This window comes from Puma concolor, chromosome A2, assembly GCF_028749965.1.
Source record: "Puma concolor isolate L17-30 chromosome A2, mPumCon1.1.hap2, whole genome shotgun sequence".
In the NCBI taxonomy this organism is placed as follows: Eukaryota; Metazoa; Chordata; class Mammalia; order Carnivora; family Felidae; genus Puma; species Puma concolor.
The window spans coordinates 100,443,313-100,470,270 of NC_141668.1; the positions used below are offsets into that span (position 1 = coordinate 100,443,313).

Sequence of the window (26,958 nt, forward strand, 5' to 3'; positions counted from 1 at the left end):
TCGTGTTCGTATTTCCTGTCTGTCTCAGCACCCTAGATGTGGTGGGTGAAACACCTGGCCACAGAAACAGGGGCTGCTGGACCAGATTGACCCGTTATTCCCAGTAAACTAGAGGCACAAGACACAGCAGAGGAGGAGGAGTGGGGTGAAGCACAGTGCCCAGAAATGGACTCGTGTGAACACAGAAAAAGTATCCCTGAGCGCTGTCCTAGGCCATGGACACTTAGCGCAGTCTGTATCTGTCATGACTCGAAAAGATGCAGCCACCTCTGCCCCGTTGACAAATCTTGTGAGATCCCCAGGCCAAATCTCACGAGATGTCAGGCCAAATATAGCCAGAAGGGGGCAGGCACGTCAACTCCTTAGTGTAGTCACCTTTGTGCAGTGTAAATAGGCAGGGTTGGGACACTCCTGCTTTGTGGACTGCTACCAACACCCAGGGTCCCACAAACAACCCAAGGCCACCACCCAAAGGATATGAGGTCCCTGGCTCACCCTTTCCAACTCATCCAGCGTTCCAAGAGCAGCCGGGGTAACAACCACCACTAAAATAGGCAAGACTTGGCCTGGTGGCCCTTGCTTTCTGTGAAGCTAGACGGGATTGAAACAGGAGGTGAGGAGGTGTGGGGGAAAGGAAAGTGCACAGCACCTGGCTCCCCTGAACACACAATAAGCCCTCGTTGATTCTCCCGGGCTGTGGAACCTTGAGGGCACTCTGTGTTTCTTCTAATCTCAGAGCAAACGGCCAACTCTGTCCTGTTGACAGATGTCATGAGTTTGAGGGGCAAATCTCATGAGATCTTAGGTCAACTCTGTCGAGATCTCAGGCCACATCTCACAGGAAGTTGCGGCAGCCAGAACTTCCTCTCCTAGCCCGGTTTGTGCAGGGGAATTAGGGAGGGCTGTAATATTCCTGGACCGGGGACACCTAGGAAAACATGGAGGCCCACAATAGCTCCCTCCATGTCACTGGCACCCAGACACAAGGGGGCTCCTTCCAACTTCCTCTCTCAGCATTCTCACTACCGAGAGATCATGACCTCACCAGAAAGAAAGAGTGGGGTGCTGAAGTGTAAGTGAACACAGATATGTGGAATTCTTTCCATTTAACTGGCTAACTGGGCTGCAGTTTCAATATTTACACTATACTACTTGCAGTCATGTGGTTTATGAGAGTTTTCGTACTTGAAAACAATCAATCTTAAGAGGCACTTCATTGATTTCTCAACCACCAGTCGTTTAATTCCTACCGGCATAGATCTTAATGTAATTTCTTTAAATGTTTTTGAATGGTTATGTATTTTTGAGACAGAGAGAGACAAAGCGTGAGTGGGGAAGGGGCAGAGAGAGAGGGAGACACAGAATCGGAAACAGGCTGTCAGCACAGAGCCCGATGCGGGGCTCGAACCCACGAACCGTGAGATCATGTTCTGAGACGAAGGCGGACGCTCAACCCACGGAGCCACCCTGGCGCCCCGATACTGTCATATATCTTAATACTATGTGTCTGTAAGCTCACAAATTATGATTTTTAACCTATTGTTTTACTAATTCTTCTATTTAAAAGTCAATGATCCTTCACTTCTTAAAGATATTCAGAGATAGTGATAAAACATCATATTCATTAATAAGTAGACATCACACACAAACACACACATAGATGTTTACTCTTCTTATTTCCTTCATACAATGTGTCCCGGAGGGAGAAAATTTTCCTTCAGCTCAGGAATTACCTTTGTATGTTTTCTGGTGCATATGTAGGGATGCATTTTCTATGTTTTGTGGGACATAGTTTCGCACAGATCATTACTTAAAACTTCCTTGCCTTTAAAACAAGGAATGAGTGAAAAGGTGGATATTTTAGGCACTCTAGACCAGGCTGATAACATGCTCCCAGGTGCATTTCCTTGTTCTCTTTCCCCTTTATCGCCCCTTGTGCTGCTGGTTGTGCAAGTACCTGATATCCTCGGGAGGGAGAAGGGTAAAATGGAGGAACTCTGGGGTCCTCAGTGATCACATGAAGGACTTTAGTCTCCAATCTAAACACACACCCAGCTCTGTCATGTGAGGAAATCTATGGGGACATGCTTTTGAAATGTGGCGCGTTCTCTTGTAATTCAGCATAACCTAATACACGTACAAAATGTTAACCTGCAAGATAACTTAGAAATCAGTCTACATCCATGAAAATTGGCTGTTTCAGTCAGTGGGGCATGAGACTCTTGATCTTGGAGTGTGATTTCACACCCCAAATTACGACTAGAGTGGACTCAACAGATATACGATAAAATAAGTATTGGAAAATGACCCAGGTAAATTAGGCTACGATGACTGAGCTGCTAATTGGTGGGTGGGATCCCTTTACGTCCTCAGTCAGCCCCCGGGAATGAGCATCTGAGCATTCACATAGTGCCAGTGCTGGTAAGGCAGCCACGTCTTCCCTCTAGGAGTTCAAGGTCTAGCCAGGAAGATGGAAAGAACACGAAACAAAAATGGGAATGACATGAGCAAGGACTCCATAGAAAACTTCAAGGTGCGACAACTGGGTCCTGAGCTCCCCCAGGGGAGGGTCTGACAAGGCTGTGCTGAGGAAACGTTAACATATCCTGCAGCAGTGCAAGAAGGAGTCAGCCCTGCACAAGTCCGAGTAAACGTAGCCTGGCAAATTGGTGTTCAGTTGGGGATCCTAGTCCCATCCTTGTGACTGTGCAATAGGTTTGGTAACAGGGCCCCTGGGAAGTTGGTGTCAAAACCATTCAGGCATTCAGCTGTCTAGGGAAATGGAAGAACCCAGGTTGGAACATTTGCACTTCGACTAGGCCAGAGGACTGGGAAGGGAGCTGGCCTCCTTTCTTGGCTGAGGGGACATGAAGTTACACATCCCCTTTCCAGATTGTTCCCATTCCCATTGGAAATATTGGCCCTCATAATGGACACTTGCTTCCCATGGTTCTATGTCGAACTATGTACCTGTTTAGACTTAGGAGTGTTGGAGCTGTCACTAACTCAACCGGCGCCCAGGCATAGATTTTCACACAAGCCTGTGCATGTTGGAAGTGGGCAGCCCACTTCCACTGGCAAGCAAGCAAGGCAGCCCAGCCACTGCTAATGGCAGCACTTGCACTTATTCAGACTTGGATTTACCTTCCATCTGGGGGCACAGAGGGGTCAGCAGGACCACAGGCATCAGTGGTGGGTGCAGGTCACCACCACAATGAGGTTTCTGGGTCAGGTGCCAAGGCATGAACAACGCTGTGCATCAGGCAGTTCCATAGCAGCCTCAGTGGCCCAGCAAAGCCACTCTGTGGTCATGGTGTGGCAGCCATGGCATTGGCCTATGCAGTACTGTCCTCCTTCAACATACTCAACAGTAACAACAGTGATAGTTCTGGCTGGCAGGACTAGTTCCACAACAGCCCCAAGGACAGTGGCAGAAGGCAGGGCCTGGCAGATAGGGTGGAACCCATTAGGGCAACACTTAGTGTTTGCCTCCTTACCAGTTCACCTCTCCCAGCCCACATTTGGAGGATTAAAGTGCTTTCACATGTTTACTCTCACATGAAGTGGATATGCATGTTGTGATGTGTAAGAGGACCAGGAATAAACTATGTGAGGAGATACTTAGTCAAGATGCTGGCCAGTGTGCAGTATGCCTGGAGAAATGCAGAGGAACGAACTAGAACAGGGTTGCTTTGTCTATTCCCATATTACTAAGGTTGCACTGGTTTTAAATAAATAGATACTGACCTGAGCATCATTCAGATACTGTAACAACTTCCCATTTTATAGTTATTCTTGTCTTTTCAAGATGTTTCAAAACCCAAGAGGCTCTGAGGATCTGTTCGTGGCAAAACAAAAAGAAAAACATAGGCCTACTTGGCCAGAAACCTGAGTTTGAGACTCATGCAGAGATGAACAAGCATATAGGGAAGTCTATCCTGTAAAGACCCTGGGGCCCTTTGGGACAACATATGCCACAGTCACAATAAATGGACCAGAACCCCAGTGGAGAGCCCAGGATATGACAGTAAGACAATCACATGGAATGGACCCCAGCATGGGCTCAGCACTAAAATAGAGCAAAGGGGTGAAAACACATAGAGGGAATCCAAGAAGTCTGCATCAGAGATAAGAATGAGTTAATATAGGAAGTTATGTGACTAGCACAGTCTTCCCCAGTTCACTGACTGACTCAGGAAAGAGAAACACCAGCAGGATTTGGCCAACAGTGCCATGTATAAGTTCCACCTGAAAGCCCTGTCATCAAGAAGCCTTCCGATTTTGTTTTTCAGAATCAGAGGGAAAGACCTGGTTCTACTTATGTGCTCTATCCTTGCCATCAGGACATAGGGGCGGTGGTGATACAGCTGTAGCAGGGATGTACTCCCAGCCGATGGGTAAGTGTTTGGAAGCAGTACACGGTACAGGATTCCATCCAAGGGGACTTTATGTGGTGATCAGATCTTGGAGCATCATGCCCACATGAAAACTGCCTGTTCTTCAAAATGAATGGATCTATATTAGTGAGGGGAGGGAGGGCAACTGGATAGTGATGCTTGTGCATACACTAGCCAGCTAAGCAACACCATGTGCTCAGGGACAGAAGGGCCAGGTTTCCTCTTAGATATTAGACCCAGAGAACCTTCAATTTACAGAAACTGACTGGGAACCTGGCACCATTCATACAGTCATGGCTGTGTTAATAACAGCCCTATGGTCCTGGAACATGAACTGAGACCTAGCTAGAAAATCAGCAATGGGATGTGTATGAGTACAAGCAGTGCCAAAGTTCTTCATCTCCAAAGACAATAGGATCCATCTGCAAAGGAGATATCTTTCTTAATTAAGTCTTGATGCAGATAGTAGGATGGTTCCCTTCCTAAAACCTCTGGCTTAGCCTACGCACAAGCATTTTCCAGTGGGCACCTGCAAATGCTCTAGGCCTGGCGATGTCTACAAATTCTGAAACACAACTCCCAAAGCCCCTGTGACCAAACCTATTGCACACTCACCAAAATTGTTCCAGACTCCCTGCTTAATAGGAAAAGATATGACTCTGAGACACTGGCTCTGAAAGGATTCCAGGGAATCCCTTGATTCAAAAGAAGAGCAGTTATTCACTATTCCTATAATAGCCCGCTAAGCAAGAAGAGTTTGAGGACATGAGGGTCACTTGTTCTCTGAGACATCAGACTCTGAGAGTCCTCCACTGGCTCAGGAACTGACTGAAACTGACTTCCAATCCTTGGAACATGGCTGGGTATAGACAGCCACATTGTCTTTCTGTGTGAACAGAGAGCAAGTTAGAAAAGCAGCAATGGGAGAGGAATGACTACAAGGCCAAAGTTCTCCATTCAAATGGGCACAGGTCTAATTGAGGAAGGAGATATCTCTAACATCCCTTCCTCTTGTCCCACCCAGGATGCAGGATCCTCCCCTAAACACTGGCTTAAACTACCCTCAAGGATTCTCCGTGGGCATCTTTACACACCTTAGGTTTGGGGGTGGCCACGTAATTATAAAATGAAATTAAGAAGGACCCAAAGCAATACCTATATCAACATCACAAAGATACCACCAAATTCCCAAGCTGAAACAAGAGGACATTGCTCTAAGAAACTGGCTCTGAATAAATTATATGCAGAATGTTTCTTCACAAAAAGGGGTAAGTGGTGGAGATGGAGACACAGACTGCGAGAGTTCTTCATCACGCATGAGATTTGGAGAATGTTGAGAATGAAGTACCCAGTGCAGTCTCCTCTCAACCAAGTTCTATCCGGAATAAGAAATGCCCGTGGGCTTAGGACAAAAGAAGCCTCTGAAGGACTACATCTGGGAGCCCTGTCAGCAAGAAGCCTGCATTTTTTTCCATAGGAACCAGTGAATTATGGCTTTGGGTATCCCTCCCCCTTTTTCAATCAGTTGAGCGAGGCAGCAGTGTTTGAGCTGTAGCTGTTGGGTTCTGCTGGCTCTTGCTCAGGATTCTGGAACAAGGATTTGGTTCCCTCCATCCTGGCAAGGGCTCTTCTAGTGCTGACCCCCTCCCATTCATGTTGCCCATGTGCTAACTTTCTGCTTCTCAGAATGAAGAAAACTCAATCGTCCAGGTCAGTCAGGCAAGCTGGCTCCCCTTTACCTTACATAGCACAGCAGGCCAACCACCAAGCACCAAGGGAGTAAAGGCTTTCTTTCCTTTGGTAGAACAAAGCCTGATAGCTCTCACTTAGCACAGGAGCATAGTGGGAGTTTGCAGCCTACCCAGTAGTGCCAGCTGAGTGAGTCATGGCCCCATGGCTCCTAAGGGAGAAAAAATTATCAAGATACAGAAAGGAAAAGGAAATGCAAGGAGAGCCAAAGCTCAACACTTCCAGTGGGAATGGGGATACACTTGGAAAGAAGATGTCTTGTTTCATTTGCCCTCAGCCCAGAAAGATACCAGCTCCCTGGCCAGACCTCTGGCCCAGCCTACATATGAAACATCCTTTGCTTGGCTGCTAAAAATGCCCTGAATGGCTGTATCCTTCTGAAAGCCAGTCACAAGGCTTTTGAATAGGAGCCCTGTGGCAAAATCTCTCCACCAGTCACAAGGACTGGACCAGACTCCCAGGTGGAAGGCAGAGGATAGGACCTGGAGACATTGACTCTGAACGGATTGTGGGAAGAACCTTGTTTTTAGAGAAGGAGCAAAGATGTGTGAAGTCGAATAAGGAAAACCAGAACTCTTCAAAGATTGGAAGGGGAATTCTATGGAAAAGTGAGTGCCCAGCAAGAGCTCTGGTAACATGGCTGTGGGAAGAAGAAGAAACACCAGAGGTCTTAGGGAAATATGCTCCCTAGAATCTCCATTTGGGAGCTGTGTTGGCACCAGGCCTGACTTCTTCCTTCAGAAGGACCTAGAGAGCCCTGGGACTTGGTCTGCCTTTCTTGCTTTCTCCATCATTGACTGGAGTGAGCTCTGACAGTGTTTTAGCTGGGAGGTGCCCCAGATGTGGCTCCAAAGTGTGGAGAGAGGCATTGGTGCCCACTTCCTGTCAAGGGCAGTTTCTGGGCTCACCAGCTTCTGGAGCTCACCAGCTCACCAGCTACTGCTCTTGTGTGAACTGTCTGCCTTTCAGGGGGAAGAAACCTCAATCAGGCAGAGCAATGGGTCAAGCTGTCTACACTCCCCCCACCCCTTGCTACAAACAGCCAAGCGCCAAGCTCAGGAATAGGAGGGCTATTCTCATTCGGTATATACGATGCTGATGGCTGTCACTGAGCACGGGACAGTGAGAACACAACATCCATCCCTAGGAGCCCACTGAGTGTGTGCCAGCTCCATGGCTCCTAAGCATGAATGAAGGCAGAGTCAGAGACACAGTAAGGGTGATGGAATGGCTACAGCCATGACCAAAGGGCATTCAATATTTCCACAATGGGAGTGAAACCAATATGGCATGGAGATGTGTTTCTTCATGTCCCCTAGGTGCAGCAAGGAGGCCAGCTCCCTTCTAATACTGTCTGGTCCAGCCTCCAAACAAACTGGTCTCGGGTGGACCACTGCCAAGGCCCTATGGCTCTACATGTCTAAGTAGTCCTGAAACCAGAAGGTCAGGGTTCATTTGGCTCAACCTGTCCCACAGTCACAAGGGCTGATCCACATTGGACATCTCCAAGCCAGAGATAGTACTCTGAAAGACTGAATTTGTATAGACCCTGAGAAGATCTTGATGGATAATAAACAATGTCATTAAACTTGATATACCTAAGGCAAGAGTTCTTCATTAAGGACAAGAATTGGGTTATGTTTACAAAAAATGCTGAGCCTGGCATTCAAAATTGGCTGTCCAATGCACCCAATCCTCATGCCTCTCCCGCACTCTATCAGGCATGGTCAATTCAGCCTTCCAGGGAGATCTGTGCACTGGTATCAGTTCTGTCCCTGAAACCTCCTGGGACATAACCCTGACCCTAGCCAAGGATCTTTCCTTATGGGGGCCAAATTTGCAGGTCTGAAAGGAATGGATATGGGGCCCATAACAGATGCAGATTATTCAGCATGGATGTTGTGAAATCACCATGTCACATCCAAAGGAAGGATGGAGCTGCACAAGGGGGATCCTGAAGCCCGACCTGAGCTTGGCCCACATCATAGGCTGGCCCTTGAACCCGAAGACTAAGCCTGACCCACAGCCTCCCTTGAGCACTCAACTCAGCCCTCCAGGAAATTCAAGGCACTGTTGGTGGTTGTGCCCCTAGCACTTCCTGTGAGCCAACCCTAACCCCAGCCATGTCTCTGCTTCTGAGAGGGATCACGTCCTAGGTCTGAAAAAAGAACAGACTTGGGACTCATGATGGGTGCTGAAATATTGAGTGAGGTATGCTGAATTTGACCTTGGGATTTCCAGGCCCTGAATGGAGCTTCAAAGGGGATCCAGTGCCTAAATCTAAGCCTGGAACACACAATTGGCTGTTCACTGCACCCAAAGCCTATTATTGTTACGCACCCTAACAGGTGCACTTACTCACCCCTCCTGGGAAATCCCTGTATTGGTGTAGGTTCTGTCCCTGAAGTTTCCTGGACCTAACCCTGACCCTAGCCAAGGCTCTTTCCCTATGGGGGACCAATCTGTAGGTCTGAGAATAGAAAATAGATCTGGTGCCCATAACCAGTGCAAGATTATTCAGCACGGAACTTGTAAACTCATCAGACCATTTGCAAAACAGGGATGGAGATTCCCAAGGGGGATCCTGAGGCCAAAGCTAAGCCTGACACATACCTTGGGCTGGTCCTTGAACACAAAGGCAAAACCTGACTCACACCCTGACATGCGCCCTCACCACAGTCCCCAGGGAGAACTCTGTGCTGTTGGGGTTTCAGCCCCTGGAGCCTCCAGGGACCTTATGATAATCCCAGCCAAGGCTCTGGCCATAAGGGAGCCCAACATGGACATGTGCAAAAAGAACAGATTTAGGTTCAATGACCAATGGGGAATATCTCAGGGTGAAAGTCAGAATTTCACCATGACATTTTCAAAGGAGGGGTGGATCTGCACGAGATGATGCCGAGACCTTACATAACTTTGGCCCACAAATCTTCTGGCTCCTGTATTTAAACCCAAAAGTTGACATGTACCCAACCATGCACCCTCAACTCAGCCTTCAAGGCAGATGACCACATTGTTGTTGTTTGTGTCTCTGGCACTTCCAGGGAGCCATCCTTAACGTTAGCCATGGCTCTGCTTCTAAGAGGGCCCACCTTTTACCAAAAGAACAGATTTGGACCACATGATGGGTGTTGAAATACTCAGCGAGTAACACTGGAGTTGACCATGGGTTTTCTAAAGCCTGAAAGTGGGGCAAAGTGCTAAGCATGGAACACATAATGGGGCCATCCACTGAACCCAAATCCTGTGCCTGTCCAGCACACTAATAGTCGCACTCAAATATGCCTTCTGGGAGATCACTGGACTAGTATGGTTCTGTACTTGAAAACTTCCAGGACCTAACCATAACACTAGCCAATGCTCTTTCATGATTGGGGTACAATTCCTTGGTCTAAGAGCAGAACAGTTTTGGGGTCCACAAACAGTGCAAGAATATTCAACATGGGATTTGGAAAATCGCTATGCAATTTCCAAAGCAGGGAAAGAACTGCTCACAGGGCATCATGAAGGCAAATCTAAGCTTTGCCATGGATAAGACCTGCCCTGGAACCCAAAGATTAAGCCTGACCCGTACCCTACCACGTGCCTTCAACTCAGTGTTCTGGGGAGACCACTACACTACTGAGCTTTTAGGCCCTGGTGCCTCCTGGGACCTAACCTGAACATTTGGCAGTGCTCTGGTCCTACGGGGGCCCACATGGAGGTTTGGGAAAAGAATAGATGTTGTCCCAGTGGCCAATGGGGAATATCTCAGTGTGGAAGCCAGAATATTGCCATGACATTTCAATGGCTGGAATAGAGCTGCTGGAGGGGATCCCAAGACTTTGTCTAACCCTGGTCCACACAATCCTGTGGCTCTGGAATTCAAACCTTAAGCCTGACTGGTATCAGACCTCAACCCAGCCCACCTTGGAGACCACTGTGCTGCTGGTAGTTCAACTCCCAGTGCCTCCTGGGTCCTTTTCCTAATCCTAGCCTGGACTAGGTGGACCTGCCATCGAGGTCTGAGAAAAGAATAGATTTGTCCAGGTGGACAACAGGGAATATCTCAGCCTGGAAGCCAGCATTTCACCACAACATTTCCATGACCAGGATGGAACTGCAGGAGGAGATGGTCCTTGCCTAAGGTCCTTGCCTAACCTTGGCACACACTATCTTGTGGATCCTGAATCCAAACTCTAAGCAGCTTACAAACCATGTTACATTTTCCAGTAGCTTGATGTGCTATTTAGAAAGATAAAATAAGGATAAGGAAGAAAATAAAAATCCTGGCATTCGAAGGCAATCACAGCCTAGGTTATTTTTCTACATATGAACATTATTTTCAGAGTGGAATCTCAATGTGAATTAGGTTATTTGGTTGAGTAAACTGTTTTTGTTTTTGTTTGTTTTTGTTATTGTATTGTTTTCATTTTAACAGGGTAAATTCAAGTCCATATCTTTAAATATCCATTTATATTGGTTGTCAACCTTTTTTACTCTAATCATCATAAAGAATAATCTTCACCTGATGACAGTGCCCTAAATAGTACACAGAAATGAGAACAACAAGTAACCATAGAAGGAATACTCTCTAACATTTTCCTTAAATAAACCATACCTAAGTGGCTGCACGAGTTTGCATTCCAACCTGCAGCACAAGAGTGTTCCCCTTTCTCCATATCCTCACCAACAACTGATGTCTTTTCTGTTGTTAATTTTAGCCATTCTAACAGGTGTGAGGTGGAATCTCATCATGGTTTTGCTTTGCATTTCCTAATGATGAGTGATGTTGAGCATCTTTCCATGTGTCTGTTTGCCATCTGGAAGTCTTCTTTGGAAAAGTGTCTATTCATATCTTCTGCCCATTTCATAACTGGGCTGTTTGAATTTTGGGTGTTGAGTTTGATAAGTCGTGTCTAGATTTTGGATCCTAACCCTTTATCAGATATGTCGCTTGCAAATATTCTCTCCCATTCTGCAGGCTGCTTTGAGTTTTGTTGATTGTTTCCTTCACTGTGCAAATGCTTTTTATCTTGATGAGAATATTACTCAGCCATCAAAAAGCATGGAGTCTTGCCATTTGCAACACGTGGATGAAACTAGAATGTATTATGCTAAGCAAAATGAGTCATCTGAGAAAGAAAAACATCATATGATTTCACTCATACATGGAATTTAACATATGGGAAGGTGGGGAGGAGAAGAAAGGGAGACACTTAATGATAGAGAACAAACTGCAGATTGATGGACAGAGGTGGGTGAGAGATGAGCTAGATGAGTGATGGTTATCAAGGAGGGCACTTGTGATGAGCACTGGGTGTTATATATAAGTAATGAATCACTGAATTCTACTTCTGAAAACATGTTAACTAACTTTTTTTTATTTAAGAAAAATTTTTAAATGTGTATTTATTTTTGAGAGAGAGAGAGAGAGAGAGAGAGAGACAGAATATGAGTGGGAGAGGGGCACAGAGAGAGAGAGAAAGAGAGAGAGAGAGAGAGATACACAGAATCAGAAGCAGGATCCAGGCTCTGAGCTGTCAGCACAGAGCCCAATTTGGGGCTCGAACCCACAAACTGTGAGATCATGACCTGAGCTGAAGTCGGATGCTTATCCAACTGAGCCATTTAGGCACCTCCTAACTAACATTTAAATTAAAAAAAGAAAAAAGAAAGTCTTAACAGATCACTTACTAGGTCATGGTCCATTAAAGTGTTTTGACAATGGTGTGAGACATTCTGTCTGACACCATCATTTTAAATGGTTGTATCATGGTCCTGCTTCCAGGGGAAATGGATCCTCTCTGTCTGAGAAAGAGATGTCCCATTGAAGGCTCTTAGAGTCAAGCACAGATCACAAATGCCTACATGAATTCTTTGTGCAAATTTCTAATCACTGTCTTTGGTTTCTAAAAGCAGAACCTCTCACCATAATCAAAGCTGATGGCAACTGAAATCATGGCAACAATCACCCTCCGGTAAGAGAGTTGAGGTCCCTCTCACTACTGAAACATAAGTGCCCTTAGCTCTAATGCCCCAAAAGGGGTCTAGTTTCAGGAGTTTGGTGAAATGTTTTTGCTGGTTTGGTGGACAAATCCATTGTCCTATGTTCACTTTTCTAATAATGAGTGAGGCTGGACGTTCATCACTTACAGCCATTTTGGAAATGGCCACTGTTCTCGCTTCTGGGGTATGCCTGCTCAACATACTCTCCTGGACTTTCCCAGGGGATGCAGACAGTGATGCATGTCCAGTCAAGAAACTTCACTCCTTGTAAAACCACTACACTGTTAGTGACTGCCTTCTAACCAGTGAAACCCAGTTGGAGTGATGGGAGATCAGTTTCAAGACTTCATGACAAAAATTCTGTCACTTTCTTCTTACTTTGTCCTGTGTTTGTTCCATCTCTCTCTCCTGTCTCTCTACTCCGCTGTCTCCCTCCTGCCCTTTCTCTCTCCTCCCTTCTTTCTGTATCTCTACTCTGTCTCTCTCTGTGTGTGTCTAACTCTCTGCTTTCTGTCCTCATTTGCTCCCTCTGTCTCTCCATGAACCCTGGAAATGGGGAGATCAAATACTTAACTTAGGGGCTACCCTATGAGACCCCTATATAGGAGAGAAAGATATACGTTCCCTGGTCAAAAGATTGAAATAGGCTCTCAGTTCAAACTGAATTCTGATATTCTGATATTCTGATATTGCCCATATCAGTGAGCTTGGGAGTAAAATATCACCCTGTTCAGTCTCCGTTGAGACCACAGCCCTGGCTTCATAGAGACTTTGAGGCAGTATCACACAGCTATGCTGTGCCTGGATTTTCTCCCAGAAAAATGTGAGCTATTAAATATTCGTAGTTTTAAGATTCAAGGTATTCGAATAATGCTGTCAGCGAGGAATGGATAACTAACAGTCTAATAGGTCCCAGCATCTGGTCTATGATCTGCCTTCTCCCTGCCTCTCCCCTTCCAGGATCCTACAGGCACATTTTCCACCTTTTTAATGTTTCTAACAGAAAAACACAATTTTGTCTCCTATTCTCTGCACCAGCAATATCTTCTCCCTGACACACTGCAGACATGTGCAGTGTGGATTCCTTTTGTCATTCTGGCTCCAGTAAATGTCACCTCAGTGCAGCCTTTCATATACTCCAGTGACTCCCCAACCTGTCCTCACATCACACTCATTCTTTTCACAATTATATTTGTGGCTTCTTTTTTTCCACATGTCTTTCATAACTTTGTTCATCTCCCCCTCCAAAATGTGAATACCTGGCAGGCAGGGACCACTTTGTCATTGTAAGCCTTGCACTTAGGCCCACCAGATCCCCAAGCACAAGGTGAGTGCTTGGGACAGTTACTGAACGAAGAAATAGAAAGACCATGGAACACTCCATCTAGATTTTGACCAGCTTAATCTGTGGAGATAGCTGCTAGTAATGGGAGATTCCTGTTGTATCCAGAATGACCTCTGAATGACCTTTCCCTGGTCCAGTTTCTCCAGCAAAACTCAGTGGACACCACTGACACTGGAGGCTGCCTGTTCCCTGATGTCCAGCACTAGCACTGGAGCCACAGGCATGAAGATCCCCAAACAAAATCAGCACTTTTATGTGACTGAGAGGAAGGTAGTGGCCCTTTAAGGTCCCAGGATAAAGCTCAGGACCTACAGACTCCAGGACTGTGCAAGGGAACTCAGGCTTCAGCCATTCCCCTTACTCTGTCCATCCCCAGTATATAGTCTTTGCTCATGGGCATCCTCAGGTTGCCAGGACAATGACTCCTTTGATTCCAAATGAAGACTCTGGGTGTCCAACAAGGACTGATATTGTGCTTGGACTCTAGACTCAGTGTACAGTGCTCTGACATGTCCTTCCCTATCCCAAGTCCTCACCAACCCAATTCCCGAAGCCTCTAGGCTCTCAAAGACTTCCAACAAATGTAGAGCATTTCTACAGTATCTCAGAACACAGTGAGTCACTGATAGAGAGCCAAGGCCAATTGAGCATTTATGATTGTATGCAACTCTGGAGAAACCCACTGGTAACATAACTCTCTATGGAAAAACATTGAAGCCTCTTCTTCTGTAGCTGTTGTCTAAGCAAAGGGGAATTATTCATAATTCCAGGTTCCCACAGAATTGGACTGCTGTACCCTAGTCCTTTCCTCAGAGAGACCTGAGCTCCCACCTAGAACAGGGACTGGCAAATGTTTTCTCTAAGGGGCCAGACTATAAATATTTTAGGCTTTGTGGGCCGTACGGTCTCTGTCACAACTACTCAACTCTGCCTTTGTAGCATGATAGCATTAATACACAATACATAAATAAATGAGCATGCTGTGTTACCCATAAAACTACACAAAGAGGGACTGGGCCACAGGACCTAGCATGTAGGCTGCACTTTGCATTGACTTAGGTAAAGGAACTCAGCCATGCAGCTTAAATTCTGAGCCTCATGTGTTAAAAAAAAAAGATGAAGGAAAAGTGCTTACTGCATATGGCTTTTTATAGGAATTATAAAAAGTAAATGGAATAAGGTATGTAAGCCTCTTAGCATCAGGCCCGGATATTGCTTGTTTAATAAATAGTAATATACTTTTTTGAAGTCAGTAAAAGAGACTCTCCAATGTTAGTAGCCCATTCTCATTTCACAACTTAAAAAAAAAAAAAAAAAAAGGTAGGTTTAGAAAAGCCAAATGGAATTAACAAGAGGGAATTTAAGGTGCCCACACCTGTAACATCCAGGGGTATTGCTGGCCTCAGGCATAGCTGGACATAAGGGTTTTGCATGTGCTATTCCTTCCACCTGAAATGTTCTCCACATCCTTGTCTGCCTACACCTGCCAAAAGTCTTTCTCAACGTTCAGATTTCAATGCATTCTTTAGGGAAGGTTTTCCTAAATTCTTGACTAGAAAAACTCTCCCTAGAACAAGATTTTAAAATCCTCCTTTTGGGGCGCCTGGGTGACGCAGTCGGTTAAGCGTCCGACTTCAGCCAGGTCACGATCTCGCGGTCCGTGAGTTCGAGCCCCGCGTCGGGCTCTGGGCTGATGGCTTAGAGCCTGGAGCCTGTTTCCGATTCTGTGTCTCCCTCTCTCTCTGCCCCTCCCCCGTTCATGCTCTGTCTCTCTCTGTCCCAAAAATAAATAAAAACGTTGAAAAGAAAGAAGAAAAAAATAAAATCCTCCTTTAGCATTCTTCATAGCTGTGCTTTAACATTATGAGTAACACTTTTCTTCCTTACTAGTCCACAAGCTCCAAGAAACTTTGATATGCACAGGAATCACCATGCAATCTAAAATGCAGATTCTGGTTCAGTAGGTCTAAGGTGGGCCTCAGAATGTGCATTTCTAACAAGTTTTTAGGCCATGCCAAAGCCAAGGCTACTGGTCAGCACACATTTTGAGTATCAAAGGCTTCATTATCCTAGACCTCTTAATTACCTTCTTTCCCATTAAATCCTATTAATTACTTTTGCAGAGAGGAGTGTCTATTTTTTTCCCCTTCAACCCATCAACCTAGGTTCCCAAAGCTTCTCCTTTTATTACAGTCAATCCCCCTCCATCTCCAACACCACCACTACTTATGGACTGGCTTAGCAAGGAATTTCCCAAACAGAAGCCCTCTCTTGAGGAACCGTAGAGCCATTGACTGAAATGTTTCCTCCCCACCCTCTTTTTTTTCCCCCCCCCGCTTGATTCCTTCAGGCAGTAAACCCTAAGCAGAGAATCTATTGTTGGGATTTAAGGTGCCAGCAAGGTGCATTCCTTTTTCTCCTTCCCAATTCTGGGGACCAATTCAGCTATAAACATAGGAGAGAGACTAAGTTTTTTAAAAAAGTACCAGTTTTATTATGACAAAGATTGGGAAATGTAGCTGGGATCCAAAGCCAAATAGGTTTGCTACTCTGCTCTTAGAGTAACTTTCTTTCAAAGCTTCAAGCCACCCCACTACAGAGGAAGAGCCTACCCCTGTCACCTACCACATGGACAAATGGAGAATTCAGGTGCACCTAGAGGGAGGTTGGGCTTTGCTGCTTAGTTTCTTTTTCAGCTTTATCACTAAAGGCAGGTTGCTCCTACCACATAAGTGGGTGAGGAGCAGAGAGGGATCAAGGGCACTACTATGTTACTTTCCTTCCAGAAGACCCTCTAACACAAAGCATTAGTACAGTGGGATAAAGGGCTTTTTTCTTCTAGTTGGACTAAAAGCCTAATTTGTTCTGAAATCTCAGACCTCAAATCCCTCTTTTCTCACTAAGCCTTCCATGAAAGTCAAGGGAAAAAACAAAGGTCACCATATTTTGGGTAAACAAATGGCAGGGGATACTTGTGGCTTAACTTCAGTGAAGCTCTGGAAGACAGTGATAGATTGGGGGTGGGGGTGGGGGTGGGGGTGGGGTTTCAGAGGAAGGAGTATTTGGGAAATGCTGCAGTAGGCTGGGGCCAGAATGGCTCCAGTAGCCCCAAAGGATGATGAGGGCAGTTGTAAATAGCAGAGGAAGAAGGACTCCTGCTCCATCTCTCCAAATTCTATTTTCTCCCATCTTTTCCTTCTCCTTCTGCAATTCTTACCAATTAGTAAAACTAATGGATGTTTTCATTTTAATCTCTTGACCACACACAAAACAAGCTTAAGATGAGTAGTCATCAATTAGTAATCACATAACCCATGACAAAGACTTTGACCAAACTTTTAGTCAGGCTCCTCTGAACCCTCTTCTCAAATGAGGCCTCAAACTTTGGATTTCCACGTCTGTCTTTGCATCACCCAATTTAGCAAAACTCTTAAGTCAGTTCCATAAGAATCCCTACCCTCAATATCTGATCAAATCCCTTGTCCCCCACCCCTGGTATTTGAGTACACTGGCCTGCCTTCAGCAAGAACCTTATCAAGTTGGTTTAGACAGAATTCCCTCCCCATGTTTCCTCTTAGTAATTTTCCATCCACTGAAAATACAATTTGGAATTGAGCCTGGTTCTATACTGAGATCTGTTTTCATCTATCACAAGTCTTAATTAAATAAAACCAGTTTATACCACTTTACTATCCAGCTCTGGTTTTGACACTCACCCCCACCTCTAATACCAAATATGGCCAATATTTTTGAAATAGCAGAGTTATCAGGCCCAAATGGGAGACGCCATTGCACTACATTCTAATCACATATTTGCCTCATGCTAGATGCTGTACAACACACAAAAATAGATACAATATTTCCTGGCCACAAAGGATATTTGATGTGAATAATAAAACAAGAGAACTAACTGACCAATATTTATTAAACTGTTTTACATGGCAAATAAAAGAACAACCTTAAGGAGTTTTGGTTTCTACCTTGAGGTGTATGGTGACAGAATCATGGAAATCGAGGTAGAAAATAGAGTGCTGACACCAATGACCTCCCAGCTCCTAAACCTCACAATGGGAAGGTAGTAGGCAAAAAGCAAGAGGGAGACATTCACAAAGGCAAGAAATCTAACACAAGCTTCAAAGAAAATGCAACAGGACAACCAATGAAATGAAAGGGAAGATGCCTGGGAATCAGCTCTGCCTCAAGTCAGCTGTGTCTCAACAGAAGCAGTGAGTCTAGATAAGCCAAGGGCTGCAAGTATGAACACATTTGTTGGCTCTTAACGGGATGCCTCCTCCTTGGTCTCAAGTCTCATTTCCTCCTGGAAGTTTTCATTTCTAAACTAGAAAACTGACCATGCCACTCCCCTGTTAAATAAGAGCCTTCAGTGCCTGAGAAATAAGACCCTAGCTCCTTGATCTGGCTTATAGGGACCCCACAGATTTAATCTCTGGGACTCCCTCCTCCAGACACAATGCTCTAGCAACACTGTTCCCAGGGTACTCACCAGCTTGTTTCTCACTTCCTTCTCTTTGCTCATGTCAGCACTCTGCCAAGAAAAGCCCTCCTCTCACCTGTACGCAACTAACCTAGTTATGAAGATTTGGTTTGTAGGTTTTCCCCAAACCTTCCTCCAGATGACCAGAGGCATATCTCTTTTACTGGACCTATTACATTACAGTGACCAGTTTGTATGACTGGTTTGCTTTCGACAAGGTTAGCGAGGAAAGCGGCTATGTCTTACTCATTTTTAGAATCCTTAGCACCTAGCATACTCGCCCAGTGACAGTTTGTTGGGTGAAACATAACTCCTTAAAGCAGGGAAGAGGCTATTTTGCAGTGGTTCAGTGCATGAGTAAGATTTAAAGGCTGGTTCTCGTATTTACTATCTGGGTGACTTCAAATAAAATTTTCCAATACACTAATGAAAACAAACCTGGTAATACCCATCTGATAGGGCTGTTGGGAAGAGTAAATTAAATCAGGCATACGAAGCACTTGGCTCAGCTCTACCAAGGTTAGTTCTCTCATCCCTATTACATGTGTCCCAACTCCCAAATATCACTCCCAACACAGCTCGGGACAGTAAGCAAATCCTGTTTGCCCAAGATATGTTTAATTGTAAGAATAGAGATAGAGGTCAACTCTTCATAAAAAGCAAACTATGGCCCCATCTTAGATGTGCCGCATGTTTCCTTCTCTTACTTCTTTGAGTAGCAGTATTTCTGGATTTCTTCTGCAAGCCACAGGCAGTGCAGGATGCGTTTCTTTTCAGCAGCCAGTTCCTTTTCAGAGAACTGGCCCAAGAGTTTCTGGACAAATATGTTTTGATCTTTCAGGAAAATATTCTTATTGACTCCTACATTTGGCATATTCTCCAGGGACCCAGATTTAAAATGGAAGCTTAAATGTCTGTTTCGTTTTAGACCAGGTCCTTTCTCTTCAATCCATGTGAGCGGACTGCAAAGACAAAAGAATCATAAATGTTAGAGATTACAAGAGAGTGCAGGTGGATGTTTGCTAGCCCGTGATAACCTGGTAACAGGTCTGCATATTCCCTGAAGCTGCTGCTCAATGTAGTGGCTCAGGTGGCATCTTGACCTCTACCAGCCTCCCAAAGGCCTTGGGTGATTGTTTCCAACTTCAGGGCCAAACAGTCCTTCATTTAATTTTGCCATCAGGCAAGGGAATTCACTCAATGATTTTGTGTGAACATCAGTTTCTTCTTTCTTGTGACTGTCTTATCTGTAACTTTTTAAAAATGTTTTTATTTTAATTCCAGTTACTTAACAGTGTACGATATATTAGTTTCAGGCATACAATATAGTGATTAAACACTTCCATACATTATCCGGTGTGTGCATACTGACGGTTGGCACTTTACTGTCAACTGAATAGGGCTGAGGATGGGACCTTGTCCACACATGTTCCGGGCTTGGACAACACTTAGCTCCAGACATCCCAACCCAAAACACAAGTTTTAAATTCACAGACCACTCCTCCACTCTTTCTCTCTGCGAGAACTTTCATTGCAAATATTTGCATTTGTCAACTTGGGCATAGACTACCAACAAAAAGCTTCTTAGGTCTCCCCTTCCACAGGGAGGTGTTTAACCACATCCATATCCCGAGTTTCAGCCTGCATCTGCAAACCCGGTGGAGGTGGTGATTTCTAACTGCTCTCCCCAGGCTCTTAAGGATGAGCAGGCAGGGACCACACTCCTACCAGCTGTCTTTGACAGGAGAGCTGAAACGTGTAACTCTTCTATACATTGACTATCCACATGACATTTGGATTAAAAAAGTATTGTTTATTTTTACAAAGTGTGAAAACTGTTGGTAAGATGGAAAGAACACGGGCTTGAGAATTAAGCTGCACTAGGGTTATTTGGATGACCTTGGGCTCTAAGACAATGACACCTACATCATTGGCAGGTGAAGACTGCAACAAGGGAAAGACGAGACCTGATGTGGTTTCTAAGACCTTCCTTTCTTGTGCCCTTCCCATGAAGTTTTGGGGAGAAGGTGTCACAATCTGGGGACAGGAGACAGGCTGCCTAAGTGTGATTCTCACATAACACTTAGTTCTGTGCCTTTAGCAAGTTTCTTTCAACGTTTATTTATTTTTTTGGGACAGAGAGAGACAGAGCATGAACGGGGGAGGGGCCGAGAGAGAGAGAGACACAGAATCGGAAACAGGCTCCAGGCTCTGAGCCATCAGCCCAGAGCCTGACGTGGGGCTCGAACTCACGGACTGCGAGATCGTGACCTGGCTGAAGTCGGACGCTTAACCGACTGCGCCACCCAGGCGCCCCTAGCAAGTTTCTTAACAGTGCTGAACCTCAGTTTCCCAGGTGATCATAATAATTCCCACTTAGAGAGTTCGCATAAAGATTCTATGAGAAAATTCTTGTTAAAGGGCTAGGCCTGTGCCTGGCACACAGTAAGCACTCAGTAAACAGTCTCTAACACCAGCACTTCCACAACAGGAATTCAAGTAATGATCCCTGTCTGGCTAGTCCTTTTATTGTGACCTCTCAAAATCATGCTTCCCACCACCTCCCCCCACCCCCCCCACCCCACCCCCCGCCAGCCTCTTCCCCATTCCCAGTTATGGTTCTGCTCTATTCTACTCTTTGTTTGAAGGTAGCTATAACTTAAAAAATTGTGTCTGGAAACAACTGGCACAGGCTCCTAATGTGCAGTTAACAACCCTAGAAAGACATCTACTTATAGTTGAAAGCTGAAACTCAGGCCTGCAGACTGAGTCAAGTTTTGGGGGAGAGAGAGAAAGAAGCCCACAGATCCCAAGCATTCTTCCCAAGCACAGTCAGAAGCCATAACTGCATTTACAGGATAAGATGGCCTTTCTCTGTCACAGAGGACACTATACTAAGCAGCATGTAAACCAAGCAGGGACTTACTTGCTTTGAAGAGCTACATTTCACCAAGTCGTCTATTCTGGAAGTCATTAAAATGATAAGATGAGGGGCGCCTGGGTGGCGCAGTCGGTTAAGCGTCCGACTTCAGCCAGGTCATGATCTCGCGGTCCGTGAGTTCGAGCCCCGCATCAGGCTCTGGGCTGATGGCTCAGAGCCTGGAGCCTGTTTCCGATTCTGTGTCTCCCTCTCTCTCTGCCCCTCCCCCGTTCATGCTCTGTCTCTCTCTGTCCCAAAAAAAATAAATAAACGTTGAAAAAAAAATTTTAAATGATAAGATGATTCATGTATAAATCAATGATAGCCCATACATAAAAAATTCATATTCAGGTCAGACAGAGTCTAAAAGATAGTAGTTAGATTAGTAAACTAGTAAAACTAAGGTGTTCAATCTATCATTTAAAAATTTTTTATTATGACTCCAATTTTTAAAAATAAATTATTACAAACTCTATCATGAAAAAGTTGGTCTCACTTCTAAAACATTAATCTCCATGGCTAGTTTTGTTTTACTTAACTGAGGTAGGTGACATTAACACTGTATTAGTTTCAGCTCATGGCTAGTTTTAAAAGCACATGGTACACACTTTAAAACATTCCAGAATTTGATAACAAAGATGAACATTAATGCTGTTTATTCACTGCTTTAACGTTGGATACAAATAAATTTGAGACAGGGGCACCTGGGTGGCTCTATCAGTTGAGCATCTGAATCTTGATTTCAGCTCAGGTCATGATCCCAAAGTTGTGGAATTGAACCCCACATCAGGCTCCAGGCAGAGTATGGAGCCTGCTTGGGATCTTCTCTCTCTCCCTCTGCCCCTCTACCCTGCTCGTGCTCTCTATCCCTCTCTCTCAAATAAAATAAATAATATTTTTTTAAAAAAGGGAATAGGGGCGCCTGGGTGGCGCAGTCGGTTAAGCGTCCGACTTCAGCCAGGTCACGATCTCGCGGTCCGTGAGTTCGAGCCCCGCGTCAGGCTCTGGGCTGATGGCTCAGAGCCTGGAGCCTGTTTCCGATTCTGTGTCTCCCTCTCTCTCTGTCCCTCCCCCGTTCATGCTCTGTCTCTCTCTATCCCAAAAATAAATAAACGTTGAAAAAAAAATTAAAAAAAAAAAAAGGGAATAAAAAGAAATTTGAGATATTCCAATGGTTCTGATCTACCTAAGAAAATTTCTCATATCCTTCCATAGAACATGGAGTCTTAAAAGTCTGAGGAAATGCCAAACATCAAGGATGTTTCCTCTGATTCAATTTCCTAATCAGTGGACATGACTAATAAATATACAGCTTCACCTATGCTATTGTGGTGGTGTGACAGTAAAAGTATAATCTGTGAAGTAGAAAGTATTATATGTAATTAACAACTTATTATAATATGTTGTTTGCCATCTGTCCCAACCTCTCATCTGATGCCTGCCCCGCCTTTGCAATAATGAGTTAGTCTCTGCTTCCCTCACATCTTATTTCCTGTCAAGGACTGAGAAGAGCACATTTTCCTCTGAGAAGCATGACCTGACTCTCGACATTCCCCTTTTCTGTGCTCCAGAAGCACCCTGAGCTATGTTTAGCTCTGGCTACTGGGGACAGCACCTGTCTGTGGGGATGGTCAGACTATAGCTGCAATTCTTACACTTACAAGGTCAGGGTCTGCTAGTGCTATTACTCCAAATGCAGCCCTTGCAGGTTCCGCATGCTTTATCTTCCTTCATCTGTGACCTCTGCCTTTCCCCAGCAAAGAGGAAACTCCTCAAAATGGACAAAGATCAGGCTTCATTCAGGAACCCAAATACTTTTCTCTTTTTGTAAATACCCAATGGTCTGTTTCTTTTACTACCAAGAGCCCCACCAGCTGGAAGCACATTTAGAAACACTCCAAAACACTTGTTATTTTAAATATTTTATAGAGCCCAAGTGCTTTTCAAGGAGAATTATGAATATGCTTTTGTTTTAAAAGACTTGGTATAAAAAATAAAGAATCAGAACACTTTGGGAATAGTATGACAGAATAAGATAAAGCTGAGAAACAGAACCTTAAATTGTAGTCACAATGAGGGATGGATATTTGGACATGTGATAAGCAAGCAGGATAAAATGTCAATGGCAAGATCTAGGTAGTAGTTGTATGGGTGTTCACTGCAAAATTCTTCCAACTTTACCATATGTCTGAAACATTCATAATAAAATGTTGGAAAAAATTCAGGTCTCAGGGGTAAACTGGATTTCTGTTACTTCATCTGATCTTGCTCACTTGTGTGGCTTAGGCAACCTGCTCAAATTCCGTAAGCCTCTATGTACTTGGCAAAGGGGATCATGTTCGTCTTATTTACCTTCCAAGGCTGCTGTGAGGATGAATAAGGCCAACATAAGTGAAATCCCAGCACCTACTGTGTCTACAAAAGCAGACAGTCCTTCTGGAGTTGGGGTTGGGGGTCTAGGCCCTCTGGGCTCTGTCTAGATTCACCTTTGTGAACATATGACAATGTCCTCAAGTTTCCTCCTCACAGTTTCTCACAACCTACCGTTTGTTCTCTGTCTCTAAGCACACAGTCATTTTCATATGTTGATCTTCCTTTCGCTCTTCCAAAGTGGCGGATATAAGAGAAAGTTCCCCAAAGAGGGAGACCAGCCAGGTCAGGCGAGAAATGCCACTGAACGCAGGGAAGCCAAACCGCTCTTCTTCCAATGGGCCAGCTGTGGGGAATCACAAATACCATGGGAAGTGGGAAGTAAGGACTGATAGCTGGAGAGCTGAGGGAGCAAGTGGGCAGGTGTGTGGCTAGGTCCTCAAGACAAAGCAACCTTGCCTTACAGCATGATATGCAAGATGACTACTAATATTTAGGTGCCTGAATGAAAACTTCATAAAAGCATTTCTCTTTTTTCTTGTTTACTTGATTCAATTTTCTTAGGAAAATAAAACATTTTATTGGAAACAGCAGTCCACCTAGCCCATAGGATAATAAAAATATTTCAGGCTTCTACTATGCACATGTGGTTTACATATAGTAAACATACACACACATACATACATACCCTCTTCAGTTAGTGATTTAAAGAAGTCTTATAAAAGAAAAAGAATCAAGGTATTTTAGGCCCCCAAGCCTATATTCCTATAAATACCATATAACTAACAATAGGGTAAATGACAATAGGGTGAAGGCACCATGATAGCTATGAAGAAAACAGCAATACCTATAAACTATGTCAATATAAAAAAAAACTGGGGCGCCTGGGTGGCGCAGTCAGTTAGGCATCCGACTTCAGCCAGGTCACGATCTCGCGGTCCGGGAGTTCGAGCCCCGCGTCGGGCTCTGGGCTGATGGCTCAGAGCCTGGAGCCTGTTTCCGATTCTGTGTCTCCCTCTCTCTCTGCCCCTCCCCCGTTCATGCTCTGTCTCTCTCTGTCCCAAAAATAAATAAAAACGTTGAATATAAAAAAAAACTGATACAGTGTTAAGTGCTTCCTTAGTCTTCATAATCTCCTACACAAAAGTACATTAAAAAAAATATCTGTGTGAGAAATATGTGTGGTTAAGATATTGCTCCCGACTCTCTCCAGCCCCAATTTTAAACATAACCCAAACTTAAAAGGCTACATAACCTGTTACGTTGTTTAAACTAATTCCTTACAAATTTGATACTGACTTGAAAAGAATTCATATTATGACTATGTTTTAAAAAAGAGAACAGGGGCGCCTGGGTGGCTCAGTCGGTTGAGCGTCCGACTTCAGCTCAGGTCACGATCTCACGGTCCGTGAGTTCGAGCCCCGCGTCGGGCTCTGGGCTGACAGCTCAGAGCCTGGAGCCTGCTTCCGATTCTGTGTCTCCCTCTCTCTGCCCCTCCCCCATTCATGCTCTGTCTCTCTCTGTCTCAAAAATAAATAAATGTTATAAAAAAAATTTTTTTTTTAAAAAAAGAGAACAAGCTATAAATAAAAGCAAAAAAATTTATAAGTTTCATAGACAACATGGTTTGAAGTCACTAGGACCTAAATATCAAAGTTACAAAAGAAAGGTTTCTCCCTCTCAGCTGGTTACTGTCTGCTCTTGGGCTTTTTGGAGAGGACAGAGCAGCCATCAAATGTTTGAGCCATGAAGTCAGAGGCCTGAGCTCCAATCTGGCTCTGCCACAAAGCTGTTTTTGACAACTTTGTGAAGCTATTCACCTCTCTGAGCTTCCTTTTCTCTGTGTGTATAATGGGGGTATAAATACTTTATAGGATTATCATATATGAATTAACATGAACTAATTAATACATGTCACATACGTGGCACAGTTCCTTGTACAGGTTCATGGTTATTGTTACAACTCTATCATTATTTTAAAAGATGAAGGTGGATTTTAAAAAGAGGTTTCACTGTTATTTTCTGAAAATTCATGAGGAGATAAATGGTTTTACCACTTAGCAATGCCTGACCATGTCAGGGTTTTGCTTCTATAAGGAAAGCCCTCAGGAAAGGTTCCAAATACTCTAGGATATAGCCAGATAAGAAGGCCATCCAAAGAGCAGGAGGCTCCAGGATGCTCATATCCTATTGCTAATGGAGCTCCTCAAATAATGACCAACATAGAGCAAATAATCAAATATAGCATAGACCAAATATTCTGGGGGCTGCCCATGTCCTTGTAACGTGTTGGAGGAAGAAAGGGGCTATGAATATTGTTTACTCTGCAAAGAGAACAAAAATATTCTCCTCTCCAAGAACCTGAGTCCATGTTCAACCTCCTGTGGAAAAATAGTCTCCAATTTGTTAAGATTTAATGAGGAAAATTCTATCTAAAAGGTTGGGACAGAAGCATTTGTAAGCTTAAGATTTCTAACATACTTTTACCTAAGGTCCACCGAGCACTTAAATCTCATTTGAGGAAAGAAAAAAAAAAAAAAGGCTATTTTTATTGTTTGTGGAAGCATGGGAAGATTATATTAAATTGGCCTTCAGTCAGACAGTCTTTAGAAAAAATGAATCCAAATTACATCCTAGAGAACTAGGAAAGAACCTAGTTAACTTTCTGGCCTCACCAGTTACACATGACCTGTGATCCCACCTCAAACTGACCTGTAAAGAGGAGAGACCCTTTTAGCAGGTCTTTTCCCACCACTTCTTTTTTCAGGAATGCAAACTCCTCCATCAAGAGTTCAACATGCTCCTCATGCAAGACCTTTCCTGTCATGACAAAAATGGGAGTAAAAAAGGCAGTCATCATCAGTCATGTATAGATGTGCATCCCAGAGTCTAGGTCTGTCTTCTACCAGCACAGAAGGACACAGCGACTGCAGAACCACCTGGGGTACCACTATACCCTTACACACCCCACCTGGAGGTGATGTCAGTTCTCAACTTACAACAGAAATGAAAGTCTAAGAAAGCAACATGATATCTACCTGCCCCAAAGGCAAGATGAGATCTGGGAAGTATCTGAGCTGAGTGCTAACTTCTCTTCTAGCCAGAATGGGGCAGTGCAGCATAAAAATCTAAGAAACAAGGAGAAGAAAAGGAATTTTGAGGACTAAAGAGAAGCTAAAATTAGACTCTTTATTTCAAAAACTGGAAGAACCAAGTGACTTTTTCAAATTACCCAGGTTGGAGGGTGGATAGATAATATTCATAACTAAAATTTTGGATTATAAAAGAAAGCTGTTAAAATTTTTTGCTCTGGTGGCTTTTTCTTATCTAGGTTAGAAGATTCATAAAATACCAGAACTGGTTCCCCTTCTTCAGTAGTTCTTTATTTTCAACTAATCCCACATGACTATTTTTTTTTTTTAATATATATTCCTTCCATATTACCAACCTCTCTAGGTACACAAAACAAAACAAAACTCAGGAAAAACTTAAAGTACAAGAAAGCTCTTTTGTTCAAATATGTTTTGTTCAGTATTTCCCTTTTATTTTTATTTATTTATTTTTATATCTCTCTGGCTTATTTACTACTTGTTACAAGTTTGTGCCCTTAAACATTATGAATCTTACCCCTCACACATCCTATTCCCTGGTGGTAATCACCATTTCACTGGCTATTTTTTTTTATAGGTTTGAC

The 26,958-nt window shown here is 44.1% G+C and overlaps 2 protein-coding genes across 2 annotated transcripts in view; both read right to left on the reverse strand.

Moving 5' to 3' along the window:
• The window catches only part of LOC147583363 (uncharacterized), a 230,523-nt gene extending 226,420 nt beyond the window's left edge, over positions 1-4,103 (reverse strand). Inside the window, exons 1-2 of the mRNA XM_086697052.1 lie at positions 3,748-4,103; positions 2,366-2,458 (exon numbers count right to left, since the gene is read on the reverse strand). The gene's annotated coding sequence lies outside the window, so the exon portion shown is untranslated. The remainder of the gene's footprint in view (positions 1-2,365; positions 2,459-3,747) is intronic.
• A 13,283-nt stretch (positions 4,104-17,386) lies between these two features.
• The window catches only part of LOC147583369 (biliverdin reductase A-like), a 28,205-nt gene continuing 18,633 nt past the window's right edge, over positions 17,387-26,958 (reverse strand). The window contains exons 3-6 of the mRNA XM_086682213.1: positions 26,303-26,325; positions 25,977-26,084; positions 23,439-23,610; positions 17,387-18,936 (exon numbers count right to left, since the gene is read on the reverse strand). Coding sequence (XP_086538339.1) covers positions 18,678-18,936; positions 23,439-23,610; positions 25,977-26,084; positions 26,303-26,325 — 562 coding nt within the window. The 3' untranslated portion in view covers positions 17,387-18,677. The remainder of the gene's footprint in view (positions 18,937-23,438; positions 23,611-25,976; positions 26,085-26,302; positions 26,326-26,958) is intronic.